The sequence below is a fragment of the Gouania willdenowi genome, chromosome 3 (assembly GCF_900634775.1).
Source record: "Gouania willdenowi chromosome 3, fGouWil2.1, whole genome shotgun sequence".
Taxonomy (NCBI): domain Eukaryota; kingdom Metazoa; phylum Chordata; class Actinopteri; order Blenniiformes; family Gobiesocidae; genus Gouania; species Gouania willdenowi.
In genome coordinates, this window is record NC_041046.1 from 38,049,626 (window position 1) to 38,073,478 (window position 23,853).

General features: G+C 38.2%; 1 protein-coding gene across 2 annotated transcripts; it reads right to left on the minus strand.

Annotated features, from left to right (window-relative positions):
• Nucleotides 1-4,319: 4,319 nt before the first annotated feature.
• LOC114459348 (mortality factor 4-like protein 1) lies at nucleotides 4,320-19,948 on the minus strand. Of its 2 annotated transcripts, none has more exons than XM_028441637.1 (12): nucleotides 19,747-19,948; nucleotides 15,850-15,896; nucleotides 15,698-15,765; nucleotides 13,278-13,364; nucleotides 13,007-13,087; nucleotides 12,679-12,704; nucleotides 11,753-11,841; nucleotides 9,971-10,072; nucleotides 9,791-9,879; nucleotides 9,267-9,439; nucleotides 8,293-8,377; nucleotides 4,320-4,861 (listed from the first exon to the last, which is right to left on the minus strand). In XM_028441637.1, the coding sequence occupies exons 1-12, from the start codon at nucleotides 19,784-19,786 to the stop codon at nucleotides 4,777-4,779; spliced, it is 972 nt and encodes a 323-aa protein (XP_028297438.1). In that variant the 5' UTR covers nucleotides 19,787-19,948; the 3' UTR covers nucleotides 4,320-4,776. The 2 variants fall into 2 exon arrangements, with proteins under 2 accessions (XP_028297438.1, XP_028297435.1); XM_028441634.1 differs by having other exon boundaries at nucleotides 11,753-11,862; nucleotides 19,747-19,947.
• Nucleotides 19,949-23,853: the final 3,905 nt, after the last annotated feature.

Below are 23,853 nucleotides of genomic sequence, written 5' to 3' on the forward strand. Positions count from 1 at the left end.
ATTGACAGGCCGTACAGCCAATGGGACACCAGAAGCTACAGCATGTTGGATTTTAGCCAATTGGCGTGTAGAGAGGGCGGGACTTCCTTGTGCAGAGCCGTTGGAGAAAAAACGTCCTGGGACAAAGCAGGACGAACCTGCTGTGACGTCAGACTCACCTGAGCACAGAAACACCTGGAAAGAATGGAAAAGGTGGGACAAAGTTCTACAACAGAAAGTTAATCACATTATTTTTTTTCGTCATTTTATGAGTTTTGTTGTCATTTTGTGAATGTCTGTTTTCATTTTGTGTCATTTTTTTCCTTTATTTTTGTCGTTGTCTTGTGTGTTTTGGGAGTAATTTTGTGCTTTTTTTGATGTCATATCTAGTTTTTGGAATCATTTTTGTTGTCATACTGTGCTTTGTTGGAGTCATTTTGTATATTTTCTGCCTTTTTGTACATTTTGCAGTTTCTTTTGTGTGTTTTAGAGCCATATTTTGAGTTTACCATGGGGGCCTCAAAATTAAACTGGGGACCGCATGTCTGGAGTAGTCAAATGGTGGATATAAAATGTTACGATTAATGTTATGTAACACTGCTCTCCCTTTTTATATCCTCCCTATAATAAAATATTTCTTACCCTTCCTTAGGGAGGGCTGGTGATGGTCACAATTAAGCAATAAAATAAATCAATGTATTTTATTGCAATAACAAAATATGCATTGCTGTCTCATAATGATTGCACTTCCTGTGGTGTTGACCTTTGACAGCATGTGCAGACAAGTAAAAAAAAAATAAAAATGTTATGATTTGATATTGTTCCATGTATATACTGTATGTATCCTTAACAACAAAACACACTACAATTCAAACAAAATGGATTTAAATAAATAAATGCAATCCATCTTTTCATAAAGTGAAAGTAACTTACCTGAAAGTAAACATTGTGTAAAAGTAAGTACAGCTTAATGTGACTCTCTATATAACAAGCTATTATTTTCAATTAATGTGCTGGGTAAAAAAATATCTTAGATGCTCCACTTTTGGATATAGTCCTATTTCTATTCATCTCTGCATAACTGTAGCATCCATTTAGGTTCACTAATGTATCCACCTTATGCATTATTCATAGCTTATGAGGGGAACAGAAAAAAAGGTTTGCTCATAGCCCAGGTTTCATAAGCAATATTAACTGTACATTATTAATGTTTTATGCCATAAACCCAGGATAAAGCCCTTAAACCAACTGCACTTGTTATTTCAAAGGCAATATTAAAAGGCCTCGAGGAGGGTCAGTAATACATTGGAAATAAGTCAAGCTTGTACTCAATGTTTGACTTTGTGAATGCAAAAATCTGCTCTACTATTTGAAGGCTGTTGAAAATTTACAAAAACATCCTCATATTTGGGGTTTGAGCTAAACCTTAAACAATAACTAATAATAATCAGTAATATTTCATAGAGTCTTCATAAAAAACACACACTGCTACATGAAGTGGAAATAAAATGTACCCCTGCTCCCAGGTAAGGGAGAATTTGATATGACAACTTAGAATAATAACAAAACTAACTTTAGGCAAACAACTGTGAACAATAAAGGTTGAACGATAAATCGTGTGACAATACATCGCCATTTTAAAATGTCACATGTCATCAATGATATGAGTGTTATCACAAAAGGGATGAGAGGGAGACATAGTACATTCTTTAAATTAAAAAACGAAAACCTTCCTATTATCCTCAAACATTACTGACACATTTTACCCTTGGGGTCAATCCGACCCAAGGGATATTTGCCTCCAGAAAATAATTTTCAGAAAATTGTTGACCAAGTTTTTGTGTCAGGCACTTTGTTTCTTTTTTTATGAATACATAAATAATCCGTTGATAATGAAACCTTGACACACAGACACACACACATTCATGCCCATGGTGTGGGAAAGTTCTCATGAAAATATAGCTAAAACAGCTTGGGGTTAAACTGACCCCAAAGGCACATCAATGCATGCAATATGTGTTCAGCACATTGGAAGAATATCATCATGATAATTTCATGCTTGATCAATTGTAGCTATGAAATTAGGAAAAGTCATAAAATATGAAGAAAAAAAGTCAACTATTGTTTTTTGAATGATAAACATTGCATGGGGTCAAATTGGCCCCAAGGATATTAGGAGGGTTAACTTTGCAAGGTTTTTATAAAATCAAAATAAAACAGTCTACGGAGCTCAGATTTAATATTTGGACATTTTACAATATTATTATTTCTACATTTTCTAACAGTAACTGATACTGTAACTTCGGACATTTATGATAACAGGATTTAGTTTCATTTTAGACCGGCATGAATAATTTTTTTTTGGGTTCTATCATCACTGTCACTTTTTACGCTTTAAATGAGTGGAAAAAAAAATAAAAAAATAATATTCTCTGTGAGTTGAAAATATTCTACTCATGATTATTTATTAATTAGATCCTCATTGCTATTCTTCCTGGCGTCCGTAAAAGTAATTAAGTGTGGTTATTAACTGCATTTCTTCTTTGCGGTCCACATTCTTCCCATTCTGCAAATGCATTATTAAGTCCAATTTAATTAACGAGGGGATATGACAGATTATTGATCCATCAAAAAGCAAAATTCTTTCTCTGAAATATTAACAGCAATTATATCGGACTAATTAAATGAAGCATGTTAATACCCTAAACACGACAGTGATGCGTCCTATCAGGCTTTTCCTTCTTTTCACTAAGATCATTAAAACCAAACACCCGCTGCTCTACAAGCGCATGGCTTCTTCTTTTCATGCATCTCCATGGCAACGTTGTTACCATGGAAACATTGGCCCGTCTGTCTCTGTCCGAGCAGTAAACAAAAATGGCGTCCCTGTCCAGTGATTCATCAGTGACAAAAAAAAAGAAAAAGAAAAGTATAATGTGACACCATTCACTGCTCACCTGGACGGTTCTTTAGCAGAGAATCTAATACAGAACAAGGCCAATAGATCGCTGTCAACATTTGTTACATGGCATGAGAAACATCAATGGTTCTTAAAGCAAAAGACTTGACATTCAAGACCTTTTTCATTTTTCAAATTTAGTTTTGAAAAAAAGTAATGCCACTTTTATATACTATTCATTTAAAATATGAACTACACTCTGGACAGAAGCATACATGGTCTATTGCATGTGTCAAACTCATGGCCTGGGGGCCCAATCCGGCACTTTGGAGCATCTAATTCAGCCCGCAGGAGAAAGTAAAAATGACAGCGAAAACATGAATCATTGTATAAAGGGAATACAACAATAATTGCAGGGGCTCACAGTTTTCTCAGTGCTTATATCACATGATTGCAGTTACTTGTAATGTTTCCGCAAATTACATATTTCTCTTAAATAGTAATTGGTCACAAAATTTTGGAAATTTAAGGTGAAGATCCTGTTGGGACTGATATCTGTCACTTATCGCTTGCATATTGCTGGGTTTTTTGTTTTTTTTTTTACACATTTTGTATTTTATGTTTATGTACAAACTAGGGCCCAATAATGGTGAAAATAATTTTGAAATTACTTATTTTCCCACATAAAATCTGTGGCCCATTTGAGATATTGGCCCCTAAACTAAAATGAGTTTGACACCCCTGGTCTATTGCATGCAAAAGCTTCATACACGTCAAAAAGGTAAAGATGATTAAAAAATAACAAAATATTTAAATTAATTTAAAAGACAAACTGAAAACTTTGAATGAAAAAAATGGAAAAAGGGCCTATAGGTTTATCTTTCAAATGGTGTCTCTTTCATTTTGAAAGTAAACCTAATGGTAAAGACAGAAATCTTTATGTTGGAGGTTGTGAAGAAATCTCCACAATACTTCATTCACTATCATTGGGATGAAGTGGGGAAAATACAGAATATTTTCCATCTTTAAATACATTTTCCTTTCTATAAATCCAAATCATTTGTTAAAATTCTTATGGATCACTATAAGATCTTCAAATTATTATTCAGGGTTAACGCTTACATCAGTGCATTCAGTGATTTGAAGCCAGAATGTCATACTCCTCCTCACAGGTGGTAATTGACGTTGTGTGAATGGTTTGCTGTGAGGGCTTTTACATTAGCACTGTGGCTCTAAAAGGATTGGAAAAAAAAATAATAATTGTATTAGGTGTTGCCTAGTTTTTAGTGAACATCATCAGAATTAGACTCAAATCCATCCTAATCTTTTTGTATTATTCAATGTTTAATACAGGCGATTACAAAAAATTAAGGAAGTGGGTGTGGCTTATCACCAGGCTACATCAAATCCATAATTCATAAGATATGAAAAGACAACCAAAAAAGAACTTGCAATTTATTACAAATACACAAAATACATACAAAAACATGGAAGTGCTTTGCTTGTAATCAGGCTTTAAATCTAACTTTTTAAGATTGCACATAATAAACACACACATGCAACTTGATCATATATCTATTAACCAGAATACATGACACACATGACAGACTGGTGGTAGAAACAACTTTAAAATGAAAAAAAAAAACTTTTCAATGGATTTCTTTTTTTTTTTTTTTTTTTTAAAGTGATGTAATAGAGAAAACCTTAGAGGGAAAAGAGAACAAGGTTCTGCTAAAAGGAATTTCCTATTTTATTTTCTCTCTGCTGGGACTTCTGTGGAAGGAAGCGTATCAGTTGAAGTGTAAAATCTCATCCAAGTGTGCACTCAGATAAGCTTTGATGGGTCTTTTACATGTGGGGTGGGAACAGTCTGATGGAACTCTGTGTCCTTACGGCTCTCACACAGCTTTGCGGTGATACTCTGGGGGTGCAACCTCATAGTCGCCGGCACTGAAGAGGCTGGAGGAATTCTTTACCAGGTACCTGCACAAAACATGCAATCTATAATCAGCGTGGACCCAAACAGAAACACTTCTTAGAACAAAAAAACATGTCTGTGGACCGAGCTGCTAACATCTTCAGTCACAAGACAAAAGGTTAACCCTTCATCTTTGAGTGTTTCAAATAGGAACTGTACAACAAGGCAAGGCAAATTTATTTGTATAGCACATTTCATACACAAGGCAACTCAATGTGCTTTACATGATCAAACAGTGCAACAGTAAACATTCAACAGTTTAAAAATCAATAACATTAAAATCAGAAGTAAAAACATTTAAAATCATCAACAAACAACAACATGACAAAAAATCTCTTTCTCAATCATACGCTGTAGAGAAAAAAGTGCCTTTAACTTCGATTTAAAAATGTTAACATTGGATGCTGACTTCAGCTCTGCTGCAGTTTGTTCCACTTCTTTGCAGCATAACAACTAAAAGCAGCATCACCATGTTTACTGTGATTTTTTGGGGGATTTTGGGGGAAGACCATTACAATAGTCCAGTCTGCTGGAGATAAAAGCATGGACCAGTTTCTCCTGATCTTTCTGAGTCATTAAACCCTTCACTCTGGAGATGTTCTTTAGGTCAGTAGTTCCCAAACTTTTTGTGCCCAAGGCACACCAAAGGACAAGTAAAAATTTGAAGGCACACCAATTGTGCAAAATAACACGTATCACTCATATGTACGATATCACGGGCGACAGTACAAGAAAGCGCTCTATTTTCTCTCTCACTGTTGCTCTGTATTAATGTTGTCCTACAGCCTTGGTCACAGTCTTATAATTCCCGCCTGCGCAACCGTGGGAACAGTGAAATATTGCGTTCTCTTTTTTTTTTTTTAGGGTTAGGGTTAGTGATCGGATGCGACATCAGCACAAATCATACATACTTTTATTACTTATTTTGTAGTGTGGAATGTTAGAAAAAAATTGATCATTACAAAAAACAGACCCATTTATTCTAAACCAATGAATTACATATAATTAACCTTTTAGAATTAGAATATTCTATGATTCAATGAAATAAATTAACAAATAAAAGATATGGAAATCCAAAATCCCAATATATATTATATCGTAGATTTCAGATGCAGTCCGATAAAATCCGATATTTGTTTTCTGGCTGATATTGGACCCACAACAATACCAAGTCGGGACACCCCTAGCACATACCAATATATAAATCGGGCCATTACTCTATACGTGTCACGGGGGCGCGAGGGTTCCCCATATTTCAAATAACTACTCCTCCTAGTTCTCGTTAGATCGAAATGCAGTTTGGTATGAATACTCTAGGAATGTATATGATGAGATGCTAGAAGCCATTTTTTTTTTTTTTTTTTTAAATGGGGCCTGGGGGCCAACCTCCCATTACTGGTCATTTCCAAATTTATGGGAACATAGTGGTGTGATATATTGTTCCAAAGGTAATTCAACGTAGATTACGATTATGCCCCGCACAATTCGGGCCCACCCCCATTAGCCACGGGGGCCCCATTTTTCAAATAGAAAACGATCAACAAACCAGGTCAAACAGCGGACTCGGATGTCGCGGAGGAGCAGGAAGTGGTGTGTGGGGGATCTGAGAGGGGAGGGAGACCTGGATGAACACCAAAATACAGTGAGAAATCCATAAAACTCTGACCCAGATAAAATAATAATTTTTCCATCAAAAGCCTGGTCTGTGTTGTTTTTGTTTTATAGAAGGAAACCAATTTTGAGGTGTCCCTAAAGCAAAAAAATTGGCTTCAAAGTCCACTCAGGATTTTTCAGAAAAAGCCCGTTTTCTTAGCTTTTTGCTCAGAAACTGGCGATTTGTGTGAAACTTGCCTCTATTCAACTGGTGATCACGGAAAAATGAAACAAGCTAAAAACAAAAAAACTAATCTTTCAGAATTCGATTTCAGATTGTCGTAGTGCAAAATATTCTGTGGGTCTTTAAAAATTAGTCAAAATGCTCTAAAATGGCGAGCAGTGAGGGGGGTAGCTTTTCTGAAAATGGTTGGCAGCCAATGAGCTTGTTGAATCGAGCCATGATCCACACGGATCTCTCTCCACGGTTCGGCACGCACGTGGTCGGATTGGTTGACAGAAAAAAAAATAAAAAACTTTTTATAATGATCTGCACATCATTAGTAATGCCTTGATGGAGCCTGTTCTGTTTGCGACGTCCGTGTGTGTGTGTGTGTGCGTGACAGAGCGAGCATACTTGGGCATGTGTGGTTCGCACTTCTGGTTGTGTATCTGAGTGTGATGTGATTGCGTGAGAGTTGAAGACACACGCGCGCACACACACACACACACACACACACACACACACACACACACACACACACACACACACACACACACACACACACACACACACACACACACACACACACACACACACACACACACACACACACACACACACACACACACACACACACACACACACACACGGAGGGAGAGGAAGATAGAAAGGAACAGCTGTGTGTGCGTAATAGGTTCGTGTGAATGTCATGTTTATGCCTCTGTCCATCCATGTTTTTCATTGTGCGAATTTGAAATTATAAACTCAGACCTGCTTTCTTTTCCTTCTTTCATTCTTTTTTGATGATGTGGGCATAGGCTAATTTTTAATTCACTCTCCATGTTTAAAAAAAAAAGTGTCATGCTTTAATTTTTTTCCCCATACACACCTGTTTAAAGGATGAAGGTGTCATGCCTTATTTTGCACTTGTTTTTATACGATTCAAATGTTTATTTAAGCATTGGATTGACACCTCAAGTTAAATGTTGTTTGTATTTAATGAGCAGAAAAATGTTGCACTAAGTGTTCTACAAAATAATATTTGTCTGGTCTTTTTCTTTTTTTTCTGCTGATCCGAAAACCTTGACTCAAAACCGTGATACGATCCGAACCGTGAGTTTTTTTTATCCGTTGCACCAATAGTATGGGACAGATGTGAACACGGCTAAAGATGGAAAGTCATCTCCTCATGATGATTAAATGTAAGATAATACTGAGGAATAAAAGTTTTCACTGATCACCAATGTTTGCATTCTAGACAGACAATTTACTTCATTATGTGCTCATATTTTTTCTGCATTTCTTCAGCTGAACATTTTTTCAAAGCAGAAACTTTTTTTTGCACATGTCTTTTTCACACATTTGGAGTGTAGGGAACCATGCCTGAATGTCTCATTGTGATACCAACTCAACAGAAACCTGAAACAAAACAAAAAGCTCCATCGTTTGATGCGATGCTGCAACACGTCTGAAATTTCCTAGTGCAGAAAATCAATTTCATGCTACAGTTGTGTGAATGTGTATGAGGTAAATTGGCTGCACGTGGATGAAACATGACATCTGAGTGTTTAGCAGACATGGTGTCTGGTCTGTGATGATGTGCTGTGAGGCGAAACCTACTTGAGAAAATCTTGGAGGTAACTAAGCAGCAAAGCCAGACTCTTTTCATCTAGTGGAGTGTAGGCCAGCATCGCTCCAATACGAACTGATGGAAGACAAAAACACACAAATGAGGAGTAAACGCACAGTGAGGGGCATTCTTTGATTGTTTGAACTCATCTTAGAAAATAAGACTGCTGGGCACTACCATCAAAAGTGTGTGTCTGAAGCTGCTTGACCACATAACTTTCATTGTTGTCTCATAAATCCTCTGGTTGGCATTTACTCAAAAACAAATATTGAAAGTTGAAATTTCAGTTTGAAAGTTTGTTTTTGACCCCATCAAAGGGGTCTGTTGAAAAATGGTCACATGACTGGAACTTGACTCAAAAACAACTTTTTAAATTTTTTTAAGTTAAGTCCTGCCCTATGCTCCTTTAAGACACGCCTAGCCTATACTATGAAATCCCCAAAGAACAATATATGCTATGCTAACGAGCTAATTAATACTCAATATACCTCTATTCACAATTCTCTCAGTCCAACCTACTCATCACAGATTGCGAAGTCCACAGGTGAGATAGTTCTTAGAGGAGGGGCGGAGCCAACAGTGCGTGTTTATGACGCACAATGGCCTAATGACGTTGAAGAATCTCATTTCCAGCACAACTGCAAACTCCAATTGTAATTGCCAGGTTTCAACCCATAGAGGGCACTCACACTTAAATTTTACAACAAAATACACCAAATTTAAATATTTTGACTAAAATTTGTTTTTAGCAGAAAAATTTGGTTTTTGGGTTGTAGTTACTCTTCAAAGAGAGGAGGGAAAAAGAAAAACTAATTTAAGCCAGGATGTTAAATACAAATTCTCCTGCCATGCTAAAATAAATGCGTTTTAAAATGAGTGTATCAGTAGTAGTAAAGAAAGTTCAACGAAAAGTCAGATAAGAAAACAATAATCAGCTCAGGCGTTACACAGTGGTGGTTCATACCAAACAGACGCAGTAGGTGTGGAGCTCCGTACACCTGAGACATTGGCACGTCCGGGTGTTCAGCCAGGATCTCTGCATACTGAGGCCTCTCAAACTTGTACAGGAGCTGAGTGCCGAGCATCACGTTGAAGTATTCCCGAATCCCCGACACCACCTCGTTTACGGCATATTCCCTGAAAGGATGAACACGTTGGCAGTAGAAAATGGTCAGAATAGTCCTAGACTTTTGACAGCCAGCGCTGATAGTTCATGTGATTTCTTGCATTTCTTCTCCAGACAGGAGGACAGTGATTGGCTTGACATTTTTTTGTTATAGCTTGTTTCCAGTATTCCCTGGGATATCACCTCACTCCGGCAGATTCCGTGTAAGCCCCAAAATAAACATCCACTATTCTTTTGCCACAGCTTTCAGTCAGTCAAAAAAACACCAGAAATGTGGAAATATTGATGCATTACAATTTAAAACAAATGACAGACAGCCAGGAAAAAAACACACCAATATTTCAGAGTGTTTTCAATCCTACTTATTATCAGAGGTTCCTTTCGATCTCTTGTAGTTTGCATAGTCCTCCAAAACCGTCTCTACGTTCTTCTTAGCAGGCAGGTGAAACAACTGGAACACAAAACATGGAAAGACTCTTTATTCTGAATAAACCACATGTTTTGTGACATTAACGATAAACTGTGCATGTCTTGTCTTTCACCTGTTTTTGCCGTGTGATGAGGTCCCAGTCGTCCACCAGCCAAGGTTTCAACTCCTCTGGGATCTTAACCTTTACCTCCACACGGTTAGTGAACATCTCCTCCTAAAGATGCAGAAACACAAACCCACACACTTTATGTGGTCACTTTGGTCTTGGTGTTGTATTTGTTTTTTTTTTTTCTTGCTTAGTTTTTCAAAATGTATTACTGTTCAATTGTAATTAATGCTTTGCTCAAACCTACCATACATTGCTCTGATAATTTAAATGCTTGCACTTTTGTGTAATTTTTTGACAAAACTTACATATCACATACCAACTCAATTCCTTTGTCATTTGCACATTTTTATTTATTTTTTATTCTTTTTATTTTAATTTACAGTATGTCCCTCGTACAGTTTTATATTTTTCCACTATCATCTATGTGGGTGTTTATTTTTGTGTCTTACTTTTGTTTGTCGTATTGAATTTTCCCTCTAGGGATCAATAAAGGTCTATTCTTTAAGTTCTTTTAACATCATTTTTCGCAGAAACGTCCTTCCTGAGGTCCATCATTCAACATTCAAATGAGTTTATTGGCGAACATCTTTGCATTTTGTTGGTTCCTTTGTGTGTCTGTGGTTTGACTTTAAAAATCTGTCCTTGGCTTTTCGAAATAAAGAGATATTCTTGTTGTGTAAGTTAAAAGTATTGATACAAAGATGCCATTTTTCCCATTAAACAGCAGTGTACGTTATAAGACAGTTGACCAATGTGGCATCTTGAAATCTTGATATATTTTTTTTACCAACATATTCTATGGAGTGGTCGATTTTTTTTAATTTTAGCATATATATTTTTGAAAGTATGAGAGCAGCAAAGCATTTTTCTCTTCTCCTGTGGATCTATATGTTGATTTTTTTTTAATTAATTTTGGTTCCTTAACTCCACTCGATATTTTAGTAAGATTTTTGTTTTTGCTTTAAATGAAAATGACAATTTGTTTTGAATTTCACAATATTCTGTTTATTGAACGAATATAAGAAATAGACATTTAACTAATTGAAAAATGTCTGTGTGGACCTTTAAGATTTGTATTTAAGCACCCCTGATTTAGAGCTACAAATAAACACAATGCACTTATTTGTTTGTCTGTGTTTATGTGTATGTGTTATGAAGCCAACCTAATCAAGCACTCCAAGGACTGAAAAAGCAGCCTAATTTGCGGAAAACCTTAAATTACAATAAAAGCAACAGTTTTCACAAAGCAGCAGAATATCCTGATCTTTGAAAAGTGTCAATCCTTACGATTTGCATGCAGCATGACAAACAAAGTGACTTTAATAATTAATATAAATGTATTTTGTCGATGTATTTGTAGATCAGAAAGTGGACACTTTGGTGCTCGGAGTTAAAAATTGACAGAGATAAAGCAGTTTAAAGAAAAAGCATAAAACCTAATATTACATTAAAAGCAAAAGAGTTAGCATGCTCTGCAACCCCACAATTACTAAGTGTTTGAGTAAAAATAACGAGCACCAGAAAGAAGCGATTTAACAGGCAACCCTTCCCCTTCTCTTTCAATTGAACTAAACTAGATTAAAGTAAAGAGCTTCTCTGTAGTAGAGGCACACTCTGGTATCAGCGCTGAGCATAAAACATGTGTGTGTGAACGTGTCTAACAGGTAAATGTGACTTACAGTGTGCAGCGCTTTAACAATAAATCATTCTATAGGAGAAGTCCATTTACTCAAACGTCAGTCAACATTATCAAAGCTGTGAACAGCTTCCCCTGCTGATACTAACACTCTCCACTGTAGGATCGACACGAGCCCTCTTCTTACGAGGCCCCAGAGGCGGCTCTGCACTGCTGGTGCCCTCGCCCGGCCCCGGGGCTGAAGGAGACAGCATCACATCTTTAAAAAAAAAAAAAAAAAAAAGGTCTCAAAACAGAAAGGATCTACAGTAAAAAGTGTGAGATTATAACAGCAGGTATAGTTTTTTTCTCTGGTATTTTAGAGATGGATAATGATTGCTTTTAAGAGGTGCTTTTAGTCCTAACAATGGAGCCAGATGAGGGAAAACATCCTTTGTCAGGGCTACATTTACTCCATTACATTTATCTATCCATCCATCCATCCATTTTCTGACCCGTTTCTTCCTGTTTTCCAGGGTCACGGTGGTCTGCTGGTGCCCATCTCCAGCACTCAATGGGCATTAGGCGGGGGTACACCCTGGACAGGGCGCCAGTCTATTGCAGGGCAACACAGACATGTGTTGACATGGATTTAAAGAATCCAATCAACAGTCATGTTTTTTGGATTGTGGGAGGAAGCCGGCGTACCCAGAGGAAATCCACGCAGCACAGGGAGAACATGCAAACTCCACACAGAACAGACCCATTGGAGAGTTCTATTATTTTTTGTGTTATGAAAACAAAATGCGCGTATGATATCGTGATCCAGTGCCACTTGAACATAATGTTTGCTCCTCAGCAAAGAATTAGTTTTTGTAAGCACCTGGTAAATGATCTGACAGAATGAGATAACACAATCAAGGTAAAGATGAATCGGATTGATTATATTATTGTGAAAATGTTGTTGCAATCATAGTTTGTATAAAGGTGATAAAATTAGAGCCAACACTTTTTCACAAAATAATATAATCTTTTACATGACTTTGGGAGAATAATGTGACAAGTTATGTTTGCAAAAAAAATAAATAGTACTCACTTTTTTGTTTTGCCTTTTTGACTTTCCTAGGATAAAGAACAAATCAATGTGAGCAACATGAAACTTTTCTTCTATTATTGCCATCGACTGTGTTGCACATCCACCAAAGACTCCTCTGGTTTATCCCACCTTCTTTGTTTTGTTTACAACAGTGTGCTCACATAGTATAGCGTCTACACCTGCTCATAGAGAGCAACTCTGATAAAAACAACTCTGTCAGCTCAAAACACTGCAATCAACATGCACGGCTTACACCCCCGCTATGCAATGATGCCAGGGTTAAGAATGAATCATGATCCGATATGAGAGAGGAAGAGGAAGCACTTACAAATCAACATTTTTCTGCTGCACAGCAGCAATCTTCTTGCTTGGTGCTAAACCCCTCATCTTTCCTTCAACATAATGGTCCCTGGAAAAAGAAAAACAAGCCAGTGAGTCACCTGTCAAAGATTCTTATACCGACCAATGCTGCATGCTTGATGTTTGCAGGTAATAACAATGAGATTGAGAACAGACATCACTCTTTTGTGACAATCTTACAGAGAGTCTGTAGAGTGGGCTCATTACTGTCACAACAAAATGCTGAGATAGAAACTCACTGATTGGCCTTTTGAAGCTCTTTTTGTTTTGCAAGGTTGCTGTCCACATATTTGAGAACTCTGCTTTCAGGAACCCATTCATCCCAGCTGCAAGAGAAAGAAACGTGAAGCACTAAAAGTCCAACGTGCACATCAAAACAGAGCAGGAGCCACAGGAGTGATGAGGAAATACTGTCAGATACATTAAATTTAACATAGAGAACATAAACTAGAGGTCGACCATTGTGGGATTTTCAAAGGCCAGTGCCGATACTGATTTTTCAAACAAAAAAAATAAAATCAGTCGATGGCCGATATCTAAAGCCGATTTTGGAAGCCAATATTTGAGGTCGATTTACTTTTTTTTTTCAAGCACATTGATGATGAAAGACAATTGAAACACTCATATGATATAAATGTGTATATTAGAATTTTAATTAAATGCACCAATAGAACTCTTAACATTTATTGAACTTTAAATATACCCGTACACAACCAAGTAAAACAAAAAGTACAGGACAACAATATACAATGTACAAGTAGTCGGTTTAAACTAAATACCTGTTTTAGGTATAACCACTCACTCCTTCCCTCTGTTCACAGCCAATACCATTATACCTAAGCTTCACACTTGTCACCATATGCACAACCACATCACATCTCACTCTCACTTTAAAATAATCAACTCTTCCCCACCCTTTCCATTTCCTACCTTGAGTCTCTCCTCCCTGTTCCCTTCCCCCTCACCTAGGTGTAACACTGCCCTCTCTTTTTATATCCACCCTATAATAAAGTGTTTCTTACCCTTCCTTAGGGAGGGCTGGTGATTGTCAAAAATGAATAAATAATATATATATATATATATATATATTTATTTCATGGCCGACCTTGAAAAAAGTCCATATATTGGCTGGCTGATATAATGGTCGACCTCTAACATAAACAAACACAAAATAGCAAAACAGATTTCCTCAAACCATTAAATAGAGTGAATAATAACCACTAAACCAGTGGTTCTCAAACTTTTTTAGCACAAGTACCCCCTCTCTTTTATTTCTGAATCCAAGTACCCTCTTTGTCCAGAATCAACATTTTGCTTAGATTACTATAAAAACATTATTTCTAAATGTTATAATTTCCGCTCATCTCCCACCTGTTGTGGGACCAAGACTGACCTTTGTATTCTAATAAAGATCATTTTCATCATCATTATATTTTTTTTTATCATTTTTAATAAAAAAATCAAAATCAAAATCAAAAAAACATTAGAAATACCCATATTTCAAATGTTATTTTTCTACTTTCTCTCTCGAGTGCCATCTCGTACCCCTAGGGTTACACATACCCCCATTTGAGAAACACTGCACTAAGAGACACAAAGATTGATCCAGAGATCAAACTGGAAACCACGAGTGGAGCCCCAACAAATAATTATGAATGGTGTGCACCACATTTTCCTCCCAACTTGTGAAGACGGGCAACAATTATTATAGCAAAGGACACAATATAAACATTCATGTTAGCTATAAATTATTAACCAATCCAAGCATTAATACAGGAAAGAACAAAGGGTTGGTGAATTTTGAAGCCACATGGATGTCACTTTCTTTTCTTTGTCATTTTTGTATATTTTTGTTGTCCTTTTGTGTTTTTTCCTGTCATTTCAGCTGCCAAAGAAGTAATATTTTCTATAGCACTTGTTGCTTTGTTTGTCTGTTAGTAGGATTACACCAAAAACTACAAAACAAATTTTGACAAAGTTGTAACCAAAGATAGACCAATTTTGGAGGGGATCAGGATTAATATACTGATTCTGGATCAGTTTCCAAAATAAAAAAAAAAAATCCTACTCTTTTTCAATTTTTTTTTTTTTTTTAAATTTCAGTTTGTAATCGACTAATCTTCATAGAATTTTATTCAGTTATGTCGTGTTCATTCCTCAATCAAATTCATCGAGACCACATCAAGATTGCTCATTTTATTCTGACTTTTCAAAAGAAATGGGGGTGCCCATATATTTGGACCTAGTGTATCGTTATTCAAAGCCTTTAAAGTGTGAATGATTAAGGTACAAAGATCAGGATTATTGATCCAGATAACTGCCAGTACTTGTCGGTGGTTTGCGCTCTTTAAATGCTCTTATTTTTATGTATTTATGTTGTCATTTTGCATATTTTTGTTGTTGCTTGTGTGTTTTTCTCATTTTTTTCCAAATTGTTCAGATCATTTCGTGTGTTTTTGGAGAAATGTGGCCCCCGGCCTGCCAGTGTGCTATTCACGCTCAGTCAAACGTATCCAAGGAACACTCCAACATTAAATATGTCATAATAATGTCATATTGTGTCATTTTGACATGATAAGTGGTCATAATGTTATGGAAGAGGTCAGTGTATACTGAGGCTATAAACAGCCTGAGAGAACAAATCATAATATTAGCTCACTTTTTGTTCCATCCACTGTAATGAATAAAGTATTTGATCTGCTTCTCCTTTATGCTGATCTTGACACACTGAAAAGACAAGAAAACACACAGGGATGTTTGAGAGTACGTACATACACACACACACGCGCGCACACACACGCAAACACACACCTTAGCCTCATAAAGCAACGGCCCATGAAAGCACAGGACTCTTTCACCTGCAGAAAAACACAAAGCACACAAAAAGGTCAGCAGGTTTATCACATTTGTGCATCAAAGACAAGAAATTTTCTCTTTATAAAATTATGTTTTCGTAGAGATCGTATTCACGTCTAAGCACAGGAACAGAATCAGCCAAACCGGAAGTTATTGACACTGCTTAAACGTAACCAAATACGCAGCGTTTCGTTCTATTCTAGTAGGTTTGCAGTTAAACAGATCATTCATAGCAAGATGGCGCCACGGATGGCTGCTGTGGTGTGTTGGTGCGCACTTTTTTGTCTTGTTTTTGTCGTAAAATCCGCAACTGGCTGCTCTTATTCAAGAGAAGAGCTCTTGAACGTCAGGGCAACAATCCCCAAAGATTTATTTCCCACTTTCATCGCTTCCTCTGTGGATTTACTGGACATTTTACTCAAAGGTGCGCTCACCTTTGCTCACGCAGTGAAGCGCCGGAGGAGAGGAAAAAGAGCTGGTGCGCTTGTGCGCCTCCGCCAGCGCGGCCGACGCACACCGTTACCGGGGATATTCCTCTCTAACGTGCGCTCACTGTGTAACAAAGTGGACGAACTCCAGCTGCTGTTGGGTAGAAACAGAGACTTCTCATCTTCTGTTCTGTGCTTCACAGAAACGTGGCCGTGTGGAGCGGTACCGGACTCTGCGCTGCAGTTGGCCGGCTTCCAACTTCACAGAGCGGACCGAGACGCGGAGCTCACCGGGAAGAGGAAAGGTGGAGGAATCTGCTTTTATGTGAACAGCAACTGGTGTAACGACGTGACAGTGATCCTCCAGCACTGCTCTCCTCACCTGGAATCCTTGATTATCAACAGCAAACCCTTCTATTCCCCCCCGTGAGTTCGCTTCATTCATCCTGGTTGGTGTGTACATCCCACCGTCAGCTGATGTGCGCGAGGCACAGCGCACACTCACCGACCAGATCCTGTGCATGGAGAGGACCTACCCGGACTCTTTTATCATTGTGCTTGGTGACTTTAATAAAGGGGACCTCTCACACCAGCTCCCCAAATATAGACAATTAATTAAATGTCCGACCAGAGAGGAGAAGACACTGGATCACTGTTACACCACACTAAGCAGTGCTTATCACGCCGTTTCCCGTGCTGCACTGGGACTATCGGACCATGTGATGGTCCACCTGATTCCTTCATACAGACAGAGGCTGAAGCTCTGTAAACCTGTGGTGAAGGAATCTAAACAGTGGACCAGTGAAGCAGTAGAGAAACTCCAGGAGTGTTTGGACTGTTGACTGGGATGTTTTCAGGTCTGCGAACAGTTCTCTGGATGAGTTTACAGATGCTGTGACATCCTACATCAGCTTCTGTGAGGACAGCTGCATTCCATCAAAGACCAGGGTGAGTTATAACAATGACAAACCCTGGTTCACAGCTAAGCTCATAGGGCTGAGGGCAGACAAAGAGGTCGCTTTCAGGAGTGGAGACAGAGCCAGGTACAGAGAGTCGAAGTACAAGTTTGGAAAGGAGGTGAGAAAAGCCAAACGTTTGTACTCAGAGAAGCTACAACATCAGTTCTCTGAGAATGACTCGGCTTCTGTCTGGAGAGGGCTCAGGCAAATTACAAACTACAAGCCCAGAGCCCCTGCTGCTGCTAACGACCTCTGCCTGGCCAACAGTCTGAATAACTTCTATTGTAGATGGGACAGACCCGACTCCAACCCCTCTCACACCTCTGACCAGCCTCACTCCAACACCTTCACCCCCCACATCAAAGCTAGAGTTTCACCACAGCTGCTTACAGAGGTTCTCTCCCCTATCTTACCCCCCTCCTCCCCCCCCCTCCCACAGAGACACCTTTCTCCATCAAAGAGAGAGATGTAAATAGACTTTTCAGGAGACAAAACCCCTGTAAGGCTTGTGGACCGGACTCTGTCTCTCCTTCCACCTTAAAGCACTGTGCTGATCAGCTGTCTCCAGTGTTCACAGACATTTTTTAACACCTCACTGGAGACATGCACTGTACCAGCCTGTTTTAAGGCCTCCACCATCGTTCCTGTCCCTAAAAAGCTGAGGATCACAGGACTTAATGACTACAGACCCATCGCTCTGACATCTGTGGTCATGAAGTCCTTTGAACGGCTCATGCTCTCCCACATCAAGGACATCACCGACCCCCACCTGGACCCCCTGCAGTTTGCTTATAGATCCAACAGGTCTGTAGACGATGCTGTAAACCTGGCTCTCCACTTCATCCTCCAGCACCTGGACTCCCCAGGCTCCTACGCCAGGATCCTGTTTGTGGACTTCAGCTCTGCTTTCAACACTATAATCCCAGCTCTCCTTCAGGACAAGCTTTCCCAGCTGAACGTGCCAGACTCCACCTGCAAGTGGATCACAGACTTCCTGTCTGACAGGAAGCAGCACGTGAAGCTGGGAAAAACCATCTCTGCTCCCCGGACCATCAGCACTAAATCTCCTCAGGGCTGTGTTCTTTCTCCTCTGCTCTTCTCCGTGTACACCAACAGCTGCACCTCCTCTCACCAGTCGGGCAAACTCCTGAAGTTTGCAGACGACACGACCATCATCGGTCTCATCTCTGATGGAGACGAGTCTGACTACAGGTGGGAGACAGAACAACCTGGAGCTCAACGCTTTAAAGACAGTGGAGATGATAGACTTCAGGAAGAACCCAGCCCCCTCACCCTGGGAGACTCTACAGTGAGCTCTGTGGAGCGCTTCTGCTTCCTGGGGACCATCATCAGTCATGACCTCAAGTGGGAGCTGAACATCAGCTCCCTTATCAAAAAAGCTCAGCAGAGGATGTACTTCCTGCGGCAGCTGAAGAAGTTCAGTCTGCCAACAAAGATGATGATGAACTTCTACAGCTCCATCATCCAGTCCATCCTCTGCTCCTCCATCACCATCTGGTACGCTGCAGCTACGGCCAAGGACAAGGCCAGACTGCTGCGTATCATCCACTCTGCAGAGAAGGTCATCGGCTGCAATCTGCCCTCCCTCCAGGACCTGTACGCCTCCAGGATTTTGAGGCGTGCAGGAAAGATTGTGGCCGACCCCTCCCACCCCGGCCATAAACTGTTTCAATCTCTCCCTTCTGGAAGAAGGTTTCGGTCCATCAGGACCAGAACCTCCAGACACAAAAACAGCTTCTTTCCCTCTGCCACCATCCACATGAACACACCCCAAATCACCCACTGAACCCCCACCCACCCAATCACCACCTCCATGACATTATCTGCTGCACTGTATATATATATATGTATATATATATATATATATATCCCTTATTCTCTATCTATCCTTTATTTACCCCTCATCCTTTATATTTATCATTATTATTATTATTATTGTTGTGGGGTTGTTCTTTGTTTTTTTCTTTATTTCTTTATTTTTTTGTTTGTTTTGTGCACCAACTACCAAGACAAATTCCTTGTACTGTCCTTAAAACTGTACATGGCCATTAAAAACATTTCTGATTCTGATTACTGTCATCAGGGCTCTGACCACCATTGATCGTTGTTAAAGATCTACTGGTTTTACATTTAACTTGTGACCGACTTCCGTTTTTATAGGCAGTCCTACTGACTTTAAGTATTTTTTTTTAATCTATTATTTAAATTTTTTTTTATATCTATCGTTAGGCTCCATATATTTTATTTTAACGAACGTAAATAATGTTTTGTTTTCAAGAACATAAAGGTTTATTTTATATAAACGTGCATGGTAACCAGTAGCAACCTCTGACGAAGCCGGAAGCCGTTCATCAGTCAACATGGAAACAAAGCGATTGGAAACACCACCAACAGCAGCGACAACAACAAACCCGCCCCGGAGCTTTTTATATCTCCGTACTGACCTTCTTGAAATTTAGGTTTAGGGTCCTGTTTTGGCGCCATTCACAGACTCAGCTGAGCGGACCTCCGAGTGATCAAATCCGAGCATTTCCAGAGTCCATCTCTTCCGGGCGAAAACACCTCCGACATCGGAGCCAGAGCCGAGAGAAGCCGAGGAGAGCCGAAGATGGGCTGACTGCCGTCAGTCACGTGACCCCGACTGGAGAAACACAAGCTTCAACGGTAGCTCGGAAAATACAGTGTTCACCGAGCGCCCTTTTATAACCTTTGATATTTTTGATAACAGATAAACAAGTGACTCAACGTTCACATTTAAAGGGTCGCTTGGTGCCTTAATTAGTGCTGCCTCTAAAATCACTGAGTGTGAGATTTATCATTATTTTTTAATCAAGCGGCTAAAAAACAAAAAACAAAAAAAAACTTAAAAATCAGCAGCAGCTGGTTTCTTTATTTCTTTATTTGTGAGTCGACACTGAGAGCCTGTGACAAAGGATGGTTCTAAAATGTTTCTATTTTATTCTGGGGGCTAAACAAACATCGATATGTGCAGATATCACTGTTCTATTAACTGTTGGATTAATTTCAAAGTGTCAATGTGTGATAAAGTCTCCAAGCACCAACAGATAACCTTTATCATCATAACCTCTGCATGTTCAACCTTTCTGCTCTTGTGATTAAAACTGATTAAGATTCAGGAAATAAATCAGGCCCACAGGAAGTCCATGATTTTAATTTCAAATTCAAACCAGTTTGAATGACTTAACTGTTGAAATGTCTTAGTTTTTTTCTTTCTTTTGCTTTTTTTTTTTTTTTTAAAAAAAAAACATTTGTTTGTAAATAAAAGAATCACGTATTCAGATCAGTGATGTTGAGAGAAGGAATGAGGGAAGAAAGGAAGGATGAACAGAGATATGACCAATAGGAAGGATGGAAAGAATAGAGAAAGAAAGGAAGGATGGAGGGAAAGAAAAAGGGAAGAAAGGATGAACAGAATGGAGGAAAGGATGACCAATAGGAAGAAAGGAATGGAAGAATTAAGAAAGGATGGGTGGCAGGAAGAAATAAAGGAAGAAAGAAAGGACAAAACAGATGGAAAGAATGAGGGAAGACAGGAAGGACAAATGGAAGGAAGGAATTAAGGATGAAAGTTAAGATAGGATGACTGATAAAGAAGTTAAGAATGAAGAAAGAAATGAAGGACGGATAGAAGAAAGGATGAACAGAAGGAAGGAATGAGGGAAGAAAGGAAAGAAGGGGGGGTGGTGTGTAGATCAGTGGGTTGAGCGCCCGCCCCATGAACAGAGGCTATAGTTCCTCACCTGCAGCGGGTCCAGGTTCGATTCCCGGCCTGGGACCCTTTCCTGCGTGTCATTCCCTGCTCTCTCTAACCCCCTTCCTGTCAAGCAACTGTCATATAAAGGCCACTAGAGCCCAAAAAATCCTTTAAAAAAAAAAAAAAAAAGAAAGGAAAGAAGGATGACCGATGAGAAGGAAAAAGGGAAGGAAGTGAATTTGGAAGGCAGAAAAAATGAATGAAGAAAGAAGGGAATGAGGGAAGGAAGAGAGGATGAATGGAATGATGGGAAAGATGGAAGGAAAGACGACCAATAGGAATGAAAGCAGGGAAGGAAGGAAGAAAAGAATGAGGAAGGAGGGAAAAAATTAAATGGGTGGAAGTATGGGACGAAGTGAATTTAGTTTAGTGATCAGCGGCTCTGCAGATGTACGAGCACCAGCTCTATTTCCTGCTGATGGAAGGAGTAGCTGTGCCTGAATCTGAAGGTTATAAAATTAGCGAGTAATGAATATATTTCACAGGTTTGTTCGGTGGTTCAAATCAGTCGATCAGCAGTCCAATCACATCGCCTGTTACGTGTGAGCACTGCCTGATTTAACAATACTTTTATATCTACAGGAATGATTACCAAGTAGTTTCATTGTTTGTGTCCATGGGGAATCTACTTCTCTGGATTTGGTTGTGTGAATAAAAAAATAGTAATAAAAACTTAATTAAATTTCATTTAGTTATTCTTGTTATCTGTTAGGCAAGCATTCCAACATTATGGTGCCCTAGCATTACTTATTCCAAATGTTAACACTGTTTGCCAACTATCAAGTGTTCAGTTACATCTTGATCTGATCTATGTTGTGTGTTCTATCTTATGGATTCCCTGTAATCTTCATTGGCAGAGGAAGGAAGCTACAGTATGAGTTTAGGTGATGTTATACTAAGTAAAATTGACACGTGCCAAATTATCCATGGTGCATGCAGGTTTACCTCACTATTTACATAATAGAAAAACTAATGATAGTTTAGAACACCTTTTTTCAGGAATCAAACTTTCAACCCTTTGCAAACTAAAAGTAATACCTTTATGTCTTGTTAATCTAGGGATCCCAGATTGTTACAAATGATCTGTTAAAGTGATGCATTACGTATCAGTCAATTGATATACAGTAAATATGGGACAATATATCGTAGGATGATTAAAACATCACAAGATGTATCGTCAAGGGTACGAGTGGTTTTGCAAGTGGGTTTTTTTAAAAAAAATTTCATGTTCCTATCGAGTTGAAAAGGTCCTATCCAGAGCAAGTATGTACAGAGTTAAAGTGAAATAAAAGCGAGGTAATTTTTCCAATGTATTTTGTGTTTTTTTTCCTTTCCAAAAATATCGTATAATTGAGCTTATTGTATCGTATCGTGAACCGTTTATCGTCCCATCTTTAATAAATACATTTATACTCTAGCAGAAGTCTGCTATATTTCAATGCAGGAAAAAGCTAAAATACAGTAGTAGAAATAACTAGAATATTGCATGCAGGTGCTGGCTCATGTCACATTGCATTAGCTTCAGTCTAGTCAAATCCCTGATCATGGCAAGCAAAAAAATAATCCTTGAAAATAACTATAGCGTATAAATAAATAGCAATAATGTTAGGTTTAATTCTACAGGTTTTAGACTTTAGCTTCTTGTATTTCCAAAATAAGTTTGAAACAGTTTATATGCACTTCCTCTTTTTTAGTTATATTGAGAATGTAGTTTTTTTTAAAATGTAAATGTTTTTTTTTTAACTCTCAAAGCTTGTATCTAAATATTTTTCATTGGTTTTCTGCATGTTAAGTTTTATATTTAAAAATTTTCTAGAAGGCGTTTAGGAGTCTGTCATCTTTGGTTTACGTGGTTTGTTATTTTTGGGGGGTTTGTATAATCATTTGAAGGTTAGGAAGGTACTTGTAGGCCAACCTTTTTACATCATTTTATATATTTTAGTGTATAAGTGCAGCTAAGTCATTTTTCATCCAGTTTACAGCTGTAACTTGATAATTTTTCATTTTCATGCTTTATTTTTTTTATCTTAAACTACGAAAAACCAAACATGTATAAAACATCTTTCTATAATTTTAGAATACAGATTTAATTATTTGTGTTTTTTAAACATCAAAAAAATTCACAATTGCACTCAAAATATTGAGGGAAAAGAAAAATATATTTCGACTTTCCAAAATAGTTGTATTTTTGTTAAGATAAACATTAAAGTTCAAAATAAAAACTGTTGTTGTAAATTAACATTAACATACTAAAGTGATATTGAAGATTCTAAACCAAAGATTTTGAATTTTTTCTTCTGGTGAAAAATAAGTTGAGAAAATACTTTTTGTTGGCATAAAATTCTGCTGAATACACAAAAAGGGAGAACTACTACAAGAATGAGCAAACTCCTTAATCCAGGTTTCAAACCACAATTAATAGGTTAAAACTAACTAATTTTATGGGATATGAATGCATGCGTTTTTGGGAGCCAAACGATCTTTACGTTAGGTTTAGCTGATATCAGATAATGTCCAACACTTAATCTTTCAAAATGAAGAGATGGAGATCATAAGTATGAAATACAATCAATTTATTCATTTTTTACAAGTTGGTCAGGATGAGCACGGACACCAACACAAGGCACCAGACAAGTTCTACTGCCAGGATCCATTTGTGAAGAGTTGTCCTAGTATAGATGCTGAAATGTAATGTCTACATATTTTTGAAGTTAGGTTTATTGCTTTTCGCTGCAACAGTGTTGATGAATCAATCAATATGTCTAACTTACATCAT